Here is a 13,502-nt window from a genome sequence, read left to right on the forward strand (position 1 = left end):
TTAAATGTGGAACAGAGTTTACAGAGACTCCGGTCTGTTTGTCAGGGAACGCAAGCCAATTGTTAGGGAACTGTTTTTGTAATTTTAACAATGAGGTATGTTTTGTTAGATTATTTCATGAGTTTTCTTCCTGAATAGGTTGATTAAATTTGCGAAGCAAGCACACAGTGGAACCAAAAACGTATTTATGGGAGGATAGATTTGTCCGTGGCAGATTAATCTCTCCGTATTTTCCGGTAAACAAAGTTTTAAAGTCTGGGGTTAGTCTGACATCTTTGTCTTTGCTGAATATATACTGATGAGACATCGGTGCTGCAGCTCTACTCCCGTCTGCCCACCTTTTATATCCGCTGAAGAAAGAGCAGGCTGCAACGAGGAATTGATTAGAAAAAATTGACATGTTTAAAGCTCCAACCTCAAAATCAATGTTTTGGATGTCTTCTACCAAGTATTAATCTGAGTTTTTATGACAAAATCTTGCAAATACACAGAGCAAAACTCACCAGTTCAAAGCGTAGATAGGTTGCACTTACATAGTGTACTGTAGCATGCAACATTTGTATTGTTTTCCCTTTAATCTTTTTTGAAAAAAAAAAAAAAAAATCCCATAAGAAGACACTTTCAGCGTTACATGCAAACTGCTCCCACGCCATCAAGGAGTTAAGTGGGCTTCGCTTCTGCCATGTTTCAATAGTCTTTTTTTTTTTTTTTTTTCCCCCTTTGCTTTTAAAAATATGAGCTCTGTATTGTTGCAACGGGCCTCTGCTGCAGTGTGAAGCAGGAACACATGACCAACTCAAACATGGTCTCATGACTGTATCGACACCACCCAGCAGCTACCTGGAAGCCCATCCACTCCTTCCACTTTACTATTACTACACAAACTACAAACAACATCCAACATTTATAATCTAATTAAAATGAAAGCATAAAAGATTCATTTCAGTTTTTTAAAAAAAGTCTGGAATTTATTCTCAATGAATGTTTTTTTATTGATTAATAATTGCAGGTTTCCCCTGCATTCTTTATGACAAGCTTAATGTGATAAGCAAAACTTGAGGAATAAATGATTTAATTATGCACATATCCTTGAGTTGAATAAATGACTTTAGACTGAATTATTTAATTCCGATTCAATAAATTCACCATTTCAAAGCCACAACATCACAGAAAGCCAAAGCAGCACCCATGGAGTCTGTCTATTTTAATAGATTTTTCTTCAAGAAGTCCATTTTGAGTTTCAGATGAAAAAGATCGGCTCTGCAAATTTATTTTAATGAATTAGAAAACGTACATATTTTCTTTGCTTAGCACATACAGTGAATTTAGAAATATTATTGTCTGTTTTCATTTTGGATTTTGCGGTATAACAGATTGAATTTAATCCGTATTTCCTGCAAATGAAGATTAGAGGATTAATTAAAAGTTTTTTGCAATAGAAGTGCAGTTTTCAGGTAACAGTATTAAATCAAACAGTTTCTTAAATGTGGAAAGCATCCATGAGAAGCAGCTTTAAAGTAGCTGCTCATAATGGTAACATTAAAGAAATGCAGTGAAAACTTCTAGATGACCTGAACACGTGCATTTTGAATTCTACTAAAGAATCCTCCCTCTTTTTTAATACTTTGTTCAAGCTACTGGAGCACCAGTTGCAGTTGTTGAGTGGTTGTTGGCTGAGTTTAACTCCAACCTTGACACACCTGGATCTGGACCGTTTATCTCTTGCTTCCTGGCAGATGCTCTCGGGCTCCGTTCGAGTGGATGGGAAGCGTCTCTGAAGTGCCATCTCCGAGTCTCTGCACAGATGTTACGCGGGGTTTAAATCTGCACTTTGGCTTGGCCACTTGGCGACACACTGAAACTTGTCCTAGAGCCACTCACAGTGTCTTGGCGTTGACTTTTTCTCATGCGCTCCTCTAAATGCCATTTGGCAAACTCCGAGTGGGGTTTTAAATGCCATTTTACTGGAGGGTGGCTCTCGTCTGATCGCCCTGTTATGAAGCAGCGTTTGAAGTCGTGCTTCCAGCAGTCTCCACAGATAACTTTTGAAGCTTTTACAAAGTGTCCTGATGGCTCCGAACTTCTTCTGTTTTACAGTTATTGCGGGTTAATGATCATAAATTAAGGCAGTTTCTTCAGTGTAAAATAAACTTTTGCTATTGGAGTTTACAAAGATCCTCAGTACTGTTGTAAATCATGTGATCGATGCATCTTTTTTCAATGCTAACAATTCGAAAACATGTGATTTGTGTTGCTGTTATTTGGTTTAACTGAAATGTAGCTTTTTGTAAAAATCTGATCCTGAAGCTTGGTGGTATCCAGTTTTCATTTATGGTTGCATGTATAAATTTCAGACTCTATTTAGTTTTGCTAATTTCAACTTTTCTAGTTTTTTGCCCTCTGGAGCCGATATTTGACTCGAGCTGTGCAGGTTCAGGTTTCCAAAAGAAAACATTACACCAAAGAACAAAGACTAAAAATTTTTAATGTATTTTTTAAAATAAGTCCTAACTTGGCTGAAAACTTAAGTGTAATGCTAACCAAACTCGTTATGGTCTGTCTGAATTAAAAGATCCCTGCAGTAACACATTTTCATAGTGGTTTGTATAGAATTGTGACAGATCACCTTTCATTTTGCGGTTTTTGTTCACGAGACGCAGAAACTTGGTTTTACCCGAAACAAACCTCAGATGTGTATTTATGATCCGTCGAGTCGGCAGAAGAGAAGGAAAAACATCTAAACTTGAAATAGAAAAACACAAATTAAACATTTAGGTATATCAATATCTGAGGATCGCATTGGAGAATTGAATAGGAGCATCTTTTTCAAATGTGCGGTTTGTACATAAACTTTATATTACATTTTGAAAAGCTCCATAAAAGCTGCATTGAAGCTTGTTTTTATGCGAAGGTTGAAAAAGGTCCTTCAGGCCTGTTGAGTGTTGCGCATCCGGCTCGGTGCTGGTGACAGGACTTTTTCTCTCTTTTTTTTTTATTTCATCGCAGGTGTAGGTAAGCTGTTTGAGTTGTAAACCTTGAATGTTTTGTCTCAACATTATCCACTTCACGGGCCCGCTCGCCGAGGCTTGTTGGTCGTGTGTCATATCCAAAGAAAGGTGTATTTGGACTATGAAAAGGCTTGTTGTTGCTGTATTGGTGCGCTATTATTAGAAGACCAATTTTCCCTCTTTCCATAATATCAGTCATCCTGGCATAACTCTGTTTTGCTTGGTTGCATTTTGAGCACATTCTCTTGACAATGCCTTTTATAGCTGTGTGCTGAAGTGGCAAGTTGTGTAATTTAGATATTTCTGAAATTAGAGCGTTTGGGTGCCACAAAGCTGCGGAATTTATACCATCAAAGGTCACTTTTGAACAGTTAAGCCACTCTTTTTCTTCACAGCTAAAGTTAAATTGCTTCTTTTTCCCCTCCTGTTCTCAAAATGACACAACCACAAATATATTACTTCTGCTATCTCCCATACATTTTGGGCTCACACAGCTCGTTCCTGTGTGCAGAGAAAGAGGATGATCCTCATAGTTTTGGGTCTTTTTTAGTCTTTATTTGTCAGATTCGAGCCGCCGCTGCTTCTTTGTACATGAACGCTGTACTTAAAAGCCGACATCGAGACACAGCTTCTTTTCTCCTTTTTTTTTTTCTTTTTTTTCTTCGTGTCGAGTGTGTTGCCATGGTAGTTTGAAAACAGCACATTCGTGTTTGACCTGGCAAACCTGGCGCCGAGCTTTAATCCTGTATATCGGTTGCAAGTCATGCAATAATTAGGAAGCGTATATTCTGACACAGCACTCAAGCCTTCATCTCTCTGTTGGTCACACAGAAGCGCAGACTCAGAGGAGGTGGAGTCATGAGTGCAACAGAGGCACCCAATCCCGCGAGCGAGGCAGACGGAGGCAGCGCCGCCGCCGCCGCCGAAGCCCCCGCCAAGGCCACCAGTCCGCCGCCCGTCACCGTAAAGAAGGAGCCCGGCACCTCGGAGACGAGCAACGGGAAAGTTGGCGACGCCAACCCCGCCGAGATCTGCGTGGTCATTGGAGGGAATGACGGAGGAGCCGGCGGAGGCGGATCCCGTCGAGCCCAGACCGAGGGTATGTTTGCCCTTGGTACTCCTCCTCCAACGAAGAGCACAGACTCATGCATAGGTGTGTGTGAATGTACATGTGGACGTTTACGTGCATTTGCTGACTGCAATCATGTCTGGTGTCTCTCCACGCCGACCTCGCCTCCTTGACTTTCAAAAACAGCTTTTAAAATTGACATTTGCGGAAAAAAAAAAGAAAAAGAAAATTCAACATCAGTGTCACCTGCCGCAAACAGTTTTTCTGGTTAAAATAACTCACAAATGTCAGTGCAAGGAGGTCTTTTCTTTTCTCTCTTTTTTTTTTAAGAACTTCTTTCATTAAAAGAACTGGCCTCTATGAAAACCATTGACACCATGCACTTGCTGTTGAATTTTTAAAAATGTAATTTTCCAATCCCGTGAGCACAAATGAAATTTCCTTCACCTCCTTGTGTTGAGGTGGCAGCTGAAATCTTGAAGATGGATGTCTCCAAATCTGGTTGAATAACACCCATGTCCATATCCAGCAAATTTAACTTTTGTGGGAACTGAGGAAGATGAGTTGTTTTTGCAATTTGAATGAGCTGCGATATGTAAACACTTAAAATAACTCAATTATTTATTATTGTTGCCTTAATAAGCTTCATATTTGCTCATTTTAGTAAAAAAAAAGAAGAAAGAAATAAAAAAAAAAAACTTTACAAAGGGAAAGTAAACAGTTGCAGTATCTGGCTGAGTAGAGTTTTCAAAATCTACTCATTAGGTTTCACTATTTTTGACTTAAATACATACACAGAAGAAAGAAAACCCAGAAACTTCAGTTATTCCCACTCCTTTCATACTCTGTTTTGTTAAATTTTGGTTTATATTTTACAGAAACTATTGTGTGTGCAGTCTCTTTGTCGTCATTGTGTGACTCTGCACGAGTCCTTTGTGCATTCGTTTGTTCAATACACACACCACTGATGCAAAAAGGATGATAGAAATGGTAAAACTACTACAAACAAATGGGACTTCTGACTACGGGGGAAATGTGTTGTGACAGGGCGAAGTCATAGTGAGATGACTGACAGTAAAACATTGTTTTTGGAGGCGACTCAAAGCAGCAGCACCAAATTCTCCATCCATGGCTCCGTCTCATGAAATCTAAAGTTGGCTCCGTGACCAGAAATGACTGCAAAAATATCAAAGCTGTTTCTTTTTTAAATACCTTTGTGATCTGAGGACATTCAGACTTTGTAGTTTTTGTTCCTGATTAAGTGAACGAGTGAAATTTGTGGCTGCACTGTCCGAAGTGTGGTTTGCACTTGAGTAAAGCGTCATCTTAAAAATGGTCACAAAGAGGGAAAAAAGAAACGTGTTAAAAAGTCTCTCTAGTTTTTAAGTAAAATATATTTTTTCCGTAATAATTCTGGTCCATCAGCTCGCTGTTCCAGAACCATCTGTCAGGTTGTTCCTCAGCTCTGATAGTCGTGCTTTCAGCTCATTACTTATGGAAGCAAATATGGACCAAAAATCTAATTAAAATGCGTTAACCAAAATGCATTTTCATTTTAAGGTTATGGCTGCATTATGTGACTAATAATTAAAATTAATAACCAATCAAACAAACTGCAATTTTAATTGTCATCTTCAGTGACGTCTCTCTCCGGTGCCGCTCGGATTGAGAATTCGGATTGGATTTTTGTACATGTTTTGCCGGGTGGACATGAAAACGAAAAAGCAATCACCCTTTTGCTTTTTCTTTTTAGTTGTGATGCAAAATGTGCAACCGAAAGATGGAAATTAAAATGCATTTTGGATGATTGGTTCTTAATTTTAATCGTGAATCACAGAATGTAGACATAACCGTAAAATGAGTAAGCATTTTAGCTAATGCATTTAATTTTCAAATTTGACATTTCGAATTGAATTTTGATACCTTTTTGCTGGGGAATGTTTTGAAAAGTAAATGCTAAATGCTATTTTCTTTTTTATTGAGTCACAGAATAAGCGGTCTTGGAGATGAAAATTAAAATGCAGTTTAGGTGATTGATTATTCATTTTAATTATAAGTCACATAATGCAGCCATAACCTTAAAATGACTATTTAATCAAGTTGGGAAAAAAAAATATTAACACTAGTTTAAAAAACTCTCAGAGGATAGTTAGAATCTAGCATTGTTTATTCATGGTCAGGGTATACATTTAACTTCCTGAATACTATAATCTACATTGTCGAGTGGTTTAAATATGTTGTGAGTTGATTGTAAGTCACTGTGAACATCGTTCATGAATAAAACACTAATTGGTTTAACCAAATAATATTAGATAGCATGCATCTCTACTTGAAATCATCAGTTTTGATCAGCTTTGTTATAAATTTCTCATTTTTTTTTAGAAATAGGAGGAGCACAAAGTGGCGTTTCAGTACACGATGCGGAAGCTTTTAAAAGGATATCATGAAATGAACTAACACGTCTGTTGTCACTGTCATGTAATGAGAATTACATGCATACATGCAGTTCTGAGGATGTGACCACTTTGTGTTTTTGACATGGTTGTGGCGTTTTGTACAGGTTCATATGTGTGTGGGGTTTGCGGAAAGAAGTACAAGTATTACAACTGCTTTCAGACGCACGTCAGGGCGCACAGAGGTAAGATATTCTGCTCTTGTATTTATATACATATATATATATATGTGTGTGTGTTTTGGTCTCGCAAGAAAATAACTGACTGCTGTGTTTTGCCTCCTGACAGTATGGTCTTGAAATTATTCACTTTCTCAGCATGAGTCACACATATGCCCTGTTTTGGCTGCAAATAGTATTTAATTCAATCAATGGTGTTTTATTGTCCTCTGAATTTCTTTTATTTTTTTATTGAAATGCGCAACATAACAGCTTTTAGCAGGGGCTGTAAGCTGTGAGGACACCTTAGGCTGAATCCGCATACAGAGGACCAATTGTTTTGTTTCGTTTCCCTTTGCGCCGATAGAGTCAGAGAGCATGGTTGCAGACGGCCTGCCGCAGACGCCCAACAGTGAGTATACTTTTAACGCTTTCATTCAGTAAACACACCAGTAGAGTGCATGCAAGACTAATGCCGTGCGTCTTTTCTTGTGACTTGACGTCAGGAGTGCCCTCCGTACAAAAACACCAGCAATTACATAACCGTGTGGGATTTCCTGGTTTTCTGCCTGAGACGCTCGTGAGATGCACCCGGGGTTTCATAGAGAAACACAATGTACTTGACCTAATGTCACACAAACTGATATTTGTTCCATTTTTAATGACTATACCAAGCTGTCTGTCTGTCTGTCTAAGGAGCATGCATTTGTGGGATGAGCAGCAGGAATGAATATGTAGACTGCACCCATGAAGGGTTTACCAATCCGTATCTACCTTGTGAAAATGTTCTTAATTTATGTGTTGTCTTTAGGTTTAATTAATTCAGTTCAGCTTTATTTATAAAGCGCCACTTACAACATTGTCATTTTTAGACACTTTTACAGAGAAAACCCAACAGAGCCACATGAGCAAGTATAGGCGACTGCGGAAAGAAAAAACTCCCTTTTAAAAGGAATAAAATTAATCTCTATTGTTCTCATAAATGATCTATATCTCCATCACATTTAGCGTTAATTTGCACGATAACATAGACTGCCAACTCTTTCGTCCACTGGTGTCAAAGAAGCTGAAAGAGTATAAACTGAGCAAATTAGGAAAAACTCAAAAAAACAAACTGCGCATATCATGACTTGATGTATTTGCAGTTATTTTGACTTTTGACTGGTGAATAGTCAAAGGGTCTGACTTTAACTCCTGACAACCAGGATGCTCCAGACTGGACTCCCATGATCAATTTCCATAGTTTAACACGAGACAAAGGCGAAACTGCCGACAACAATAAAATAAATTCTGCCCTGCAGATGCTGCGCTTTCACACTTTGAATGGCACTTTATATCAGCCGCCAGGATCCATATTTATCAGGCCTCTTCACATCATGGTGAAAGTTTGATTAGGACTAAAAATACTCGTACCTCAGAGTAGTACTTGAGGGTTATTTATAAATCTTCCTACACGCACTCTCAGCAGTCATTATGTGAATGCGCACATCCCTTAAAGGTAGTGGCATCGTGGCAGAGAGAGAAGAAACAGTCAACCCAATACAGACAGTTTTTCCTTTTTTATTTTTTTACGCTGTATCTTGATGCAAACGGACTGTAACCAAGAGATCTGTGGCAGCGTTAATAAGTAGGCCAGTAAGGCAGGAAAAAAAAAAAAAACTGCTATTAGATTAAACTCTTAAGAGGATGGAATTTGCTATGAAACATTTTTGGTTGATGCCACTTATTTAGATATGATAGCGACAGGCACATCAGTCTATAAGTTCTTTTTTAAACTTAGCTTGGCCGTTGGAGGAGTCCGAGAGGATGATGGCATAGATTAATAAAAAATCTTAGAGATAAATAATGACTGCTTGTAGGACACAAATGAGATCCATGTATTGGAGAACAGAATGAGTTTAAGCCTCGTGTTTAAAGCTGCGCAGTGAAGTTACGCCTTTATTGTAACCTTGACTTTATGTCTGCTTTAAACACTGCGTTCGCAACCACTTAGCGAGCGCCATTGCAGGCCTGTATTTTAAAAACTGAGGAAAATGAAACCAGGCCAGCTGATAATAAGCCTACATTTTCCACTCGGTATGGCTTAAAATGTCCCTGCGTAGAACCGATGTAAGTATAAGTGAATTTCAAATAGCAGGGGACGGCGCAGGCTGGAGTGTTGCAGGGAGGCTCTCTGGTTAAAGATGGTGTTTTTAAGAAAGGAATACAATACGCTTGCAGTCGTGTGGCCCGGTGCTTTTCTTAAACTGACGAAATAATGAAACATCATCCAGGAAATCTGGTTCTGACATTTAAATAATCCGATGGCAGAACATTTCCCCCCCGAGTTCATTCCTTTCAGAAACTGCAAGGGGATTTTCTCTCAAAATTTGTCACAGTGGCAACTTTACTGTCTTTCTCTGTGCCTCTGACAGCCGACAACAGAAAACCTTTATGTATGGGCTTAATCTAAAAGATAATATCAGAGAAACTTAAATTAATGTCATCCTCCAATTTTTCTTTAGTTATTTTGCAGATAAGTGTAAAACCCGTATTTGGTACTTAATGTACTTTTTACAAAACCACAATGAGCAACCTGAAATTTCTTCCTGAAAGCCTGTTACTTCTCAGAACAGAAGCTTCCTGCAGCTTTCAGCATAAATGTTCTCACAGACTCATCCTCTCATTGTATGAGATTTATTCTAATGCTAAACATTGCTATTTATTTAGAAGTGTGAATGGATCTCGGTGCTGTTTGGCCCTTGAGTCTCTCAGTTCTTACCTTTTAGATAAAACCTGCAGTTAATGAGCTGATTAGCCTGCACACAAGTAATCTGATCATTATCTGACTTCTGGAGTTATCAGATTATTGAAGTGATCGGGTAAATAACATTGTGAACAGGAGATAAGATTAGACGAGGCTGGATAGCTTGAAAATAACAAGAAGTTTGGTTTTAATTCACAAACTGGAGATTTTTTGAATCTGCATGTAAATGTGTCAGATCCATTTATTACAATCATTCTATTGTCGCCAGGTTCATTGTCATTTTACTTATTTCAAGGTAATCCTGTAGGCCGGTTTTTGTACGTTTGATACTCTTCTATTTAAAAAGAAAAAAAAAAAAGTCTTTTGTCGAAGAATGACTGCCTCCATGGATTTATTTGTCCAGCTAATGTCATTGTACCTCATGGTGCTATTCAGCTTAATTACGAAGGTGTACGTTCAGTGGTTTTATAAAGCAGATTCGAGTCCGTCTCTGCCTGATGGAGGAATAGAGCAACACTGTTGCAGGGGACATTTTTTAATCTATCTCGGAAAATGGAAATCTTCTCAAATCAATGATCAGCGCCGCTTCTGCTGGCCTCTTGGAAACATGAAGCACCGTTACATGAGTTGTCACATCAATGTTTTTTCATTTTTTTTTTAAGTTAGTCTCTAAACTTTTTAGCCCTTGTGTTTTAATGTTGGCACATTTATAAGCACTGCATGTGCTACGGCATTTGAATGTCAAATATTTTATACATATCATCAGATGAGAATGTTTTTAAAATGCCACTTCATACATTCGTTCGGATGGCATCAAAATAATTGTGGATAGGTAGCCTGAGATATTTCATACAGGTCCTTAAAAATCAATGGTGTTAAAATATTATAAAATTTGACATGAGAATGTATAAATGTAGACGTAAGATATCTAATGGAAGCGGACAGTTTTAATTTGGTAGGTATTTCCCTGAAGGCACTTTAAAATAAAGGATGAGTCTCGTCTGAGGTTACGGTTGTTTCCTTAATGCTTGTTGACTCTTTTTTTTGTGTGAGGTTTGTGTGTGTAGCTGTGCAATCCAGCAAAGTCTTCTAATGCCGTTCAACCTGAAATGATCTCTTTCCTCCGAACATGTCCTCACCTGTGCTCCCAGCAGTTATGTTATGGGAACTTTAATTACACTGACAATCATCTGGAAATCACTAATTTGTGGGAAATAATTTTTAATTGTGTTAATTGGTGAGAAAAATTATAGAATATGCACTGTATCGCTGCCCTGAGGTGTTTCAAATGCAATTACAGTCAGACAGCCTAATAATAGCTTTTATGGCTGTTTTTTCCTTGTTAGTCGAGCTCAAATTTAGGAATCCTTCTGGTGCAAATTCAAAGGAATTGCATTAAATCATCCATGTCAGTCATTCTGTGCAGATCTTAAACAACTTTATCTTCGACTGCGCCACGACTGTGATGATTTCTGTGTCATTTTATAGATTATGTTGCTTTTTTCCTGTAGAATATTTGATACAGTGGCTTCATCTTTGCATCACTTCAGGAATTCAGCCAAGAATGCAGCTGATTGAATTAACAGACTCCCCCGAGAGAACAGAGGGGACAACATTTAGAAGTCGTCACCGTGCCGCTAAATGGTAAAACCATTTGTCACATGGGTGTGCGGCGAGCGGCATTTTGCTGGGTCAACATCAGTCACACACGTTGTTATGGAGAGAGAGAGAGAGAGAGAGAAGGAAGACCAAAACTGAAACCAACCGGGGGGGAACTGTGGTTAGAAACTGATTTAGTCCTGCAGTAACTCCGTGCCGTGCTGTTCATGCAACAGATTGCCTTCGCACAGGATCCAACCGCGCCGTGCCAAGAGGCACTTCAGATGTTCCTGCTTGTCAACAGCCACCTGGCTGCACAATGCTTCCCCCTGCAACTAAATTAACAAGAGCAGAACAAGTAATCTGCATCCCTTATGTCCCTTCGCTCTGTTAGCCCTTTTAATGACTTGGCAAGAAGTGTCTGTCAAAACTAATCAATTTCCAAACAGATAAATGAGAAGTAATATTAGTGAACTTAATGAGGAATAGATAGAATAATCTATTTACATGCTTTTTAAGCTTTGCTTATGTATTTCAGTTCGGATTAGTTTAAAGTATTGGGGAGCTGTGTGTAATCTCATGCATTTCAAATACCAGTAAATACAAAAGCATTGTCCCGTTTAATTAAAATAAAAGAGAAAGAAACATTTGTGAAATATACCAAGCAATGGCGATGTGACAGTTCATCAGATCCACACTTCACTTCTGCTCCTGATTTTCAAAAACGTTTTAAAACCTTCAAAAAAAAAAGGTCTTGGCTTTTATTTTGGTAATGTTTAACACTTATCTTATCTCACATGCACAGAAAAAAAAATCTTTGTTCAGTCTCTTTACTGTCCATGAATACTAAAAGTAAGCGTCTCTTAATGCAGTGAGTAAATGGAGAAATATTATCTTTTTGATTTCACCCAGGAACACTAGACGTTTCCACTGAGTTGCCCTGGAATTGGGCGTTCAAGCCGAGATTTAGGAAGATAGAATCAGTTTCTGAGCTGAAATATTCCTAAGCCTCCAGTATTTGCATTTATTTTGCACTCCTGCGGCCAACATCTGTCCAAACACGCTGGACAGGTGTCCCTGTCACCGCAGGGCAAATACAAAGACAATTATAAACATATATTTACACTTAAAGCCATTTTAGCATCATAAGTGGTTGATTTTGTTCAGAAAATCTGTCTCACATTCATTTATTTTTTTATCATTTTTCTTAAGAGAAAAAACAAAACAGACAGAGCTCAGTTTAAAACTTTGTCTTCCAACACAACTGATCATCTCATCTCTGAGATGTTTTGTTAACTTTAGGGTTTAAATGAATTCCTGTAGTAGTCATGTAGAAAACAGTAGAAATACTTGTCAGGTTTTACTGTCAACTACAGTTTTTCTAGATTGATGAGACACTAAATTCCACTCACTGCACTCAGCCACCAGCTGACTGCACACATTGCACTCTATTCATGGTTTGCACACAGATTTCAAAACTCTTGCACTCTTTTTTCAAAAGAATGAAGATGTTTTTTTTGCTCATTTGAACACACTTTTCACTCATAGCATATATTTTTTCAAAAAGTGAAGACTAGGAGACAGAATTCTTCAGAAATTGACGCAGATGTGATGTGAATACTTGCATACTGTACTGTGTAAATTACAATGCTTTTATTGGTCTAACTTTTTTTTTGTTGTTGTTGTAATGTCCAGTCAGGTACCTCTGGTTCATTTATAGGCTGTATTTGTGTTAAAATGATCATTTTTGAGGACTGCATAATTTTGTTTTATACTTCATGTTAAAACACAGATGTATAAGAGTTCTGTTAATTTCACTGATTAACCCACAAATCAAACAGCTAGAGTTTTTTGTGGTCAGACATGAGTCAGTGTGTCCAAGGAATGACTTTGTTGTTCGTGGCAGGTAGACTTGTAAGGATCGTTTAAAAAAAAGAAAGAAAGAAAAAAAAAATCCTGTTCCATGTAGTTTAAACTTATTTGTATATTCCATTAATCCTTTATGGAAGCAGAAAGTCTGAAAGCGGTCTGCTCTTTTTATGGCGCCACGCAACACTTTTCTGAAAATTAAGTGTGAAAAGCCACTGGAACACCTTGGGGTTTAAGGTGTTGAACTGCTTTTCACAACTTATAAAACTGATGTGTGCAGAAAATTCAGCGGCTTATACAGCGTATGTACTTATCTGCAGTGTCCAAGGACTCGTTCAAGTCTCTCCGCGCTCTGAGTGGTAAACTCTGCATTCTTAATGTTAATTTGTATACCTTTATGGAGGAAAAAAAAAAAGCTGTTTGCGAGTGACATGGAGGTTTTTCTCATCTGCAGGTAGCTTCCGTTACTCCTGCGACATCTGTGGCAAGAAGTACAAATACTACAGCTGCTTCCAGGAGCACCGTGACCTGCATGCAGTTGATGGTAACCAAGAGTTTTTGCAGTTTGCATAACAATTAATTTCTTTTTTTTTTTCTCCT

The 13,502-nt window shown here is 38.2% G+C and overlaps 1 protein-coding gene across 6 annotated transcripts in view; it reads left to right on the forward strand.

The window, feature by feature from the left end:
* Positions 1 to 13,502, forward strand: part of znf618 (zinc finger protein 618) — a 34,777-nt gene that overhangs the window by 5,388 nt on the left and 15,887 nt on the right. For 4 of the 6 annotated variants that reach the window (XM_030084526.1, XM_030084527.1, XM_030084529.1 and 1 more), the window contains exons 2-5: positions 3,840 to 4,161; positions 6,638 to 6,715; positions 7,056 to 7,100; positions 13,357 to 13,446. In XM_030084526.1, coding sequence (XP_029940386.1) covers positions 3,867 to 4,161; positions 6,638 to 6,715; positions 7,056 to 7,100; positions 13,357 to 13,446 — 508 coding nt within the window. In that variant the 5' untranslated portion in view covers positions 3,840 to 3,866. Of the gene's footprint in view, positions 1 to 3,839; positions 4,162 to 6,637; positions 6,716 to 7,055; positions 7,101 to 13,222; positions 13,262 to 13,356; positions 13,447 to 13,502 lie in introns of all 6 variants that reach the window. The other 2 variants (XM_030084525.1, XM_030084528.1) reach the window with 2 other exon arrangements.

The sequence above is a fragment of the Salarias fasciatus genome (assembly GCF_902148845.1).
Source record: "Salarias fasciatus chromosome 7 unlocalized genomic scaffold, fSalaFa1.1 super_scaffold_4, whole genome shotgun sequence".
NCBI classification, from domain to species: domain Eukaryota; kingdom Metazoa; phylum Chordata; class Actinopteri; order Blenniiformes; family Blenniidae; genus Salarias; species Salarias fasciatus.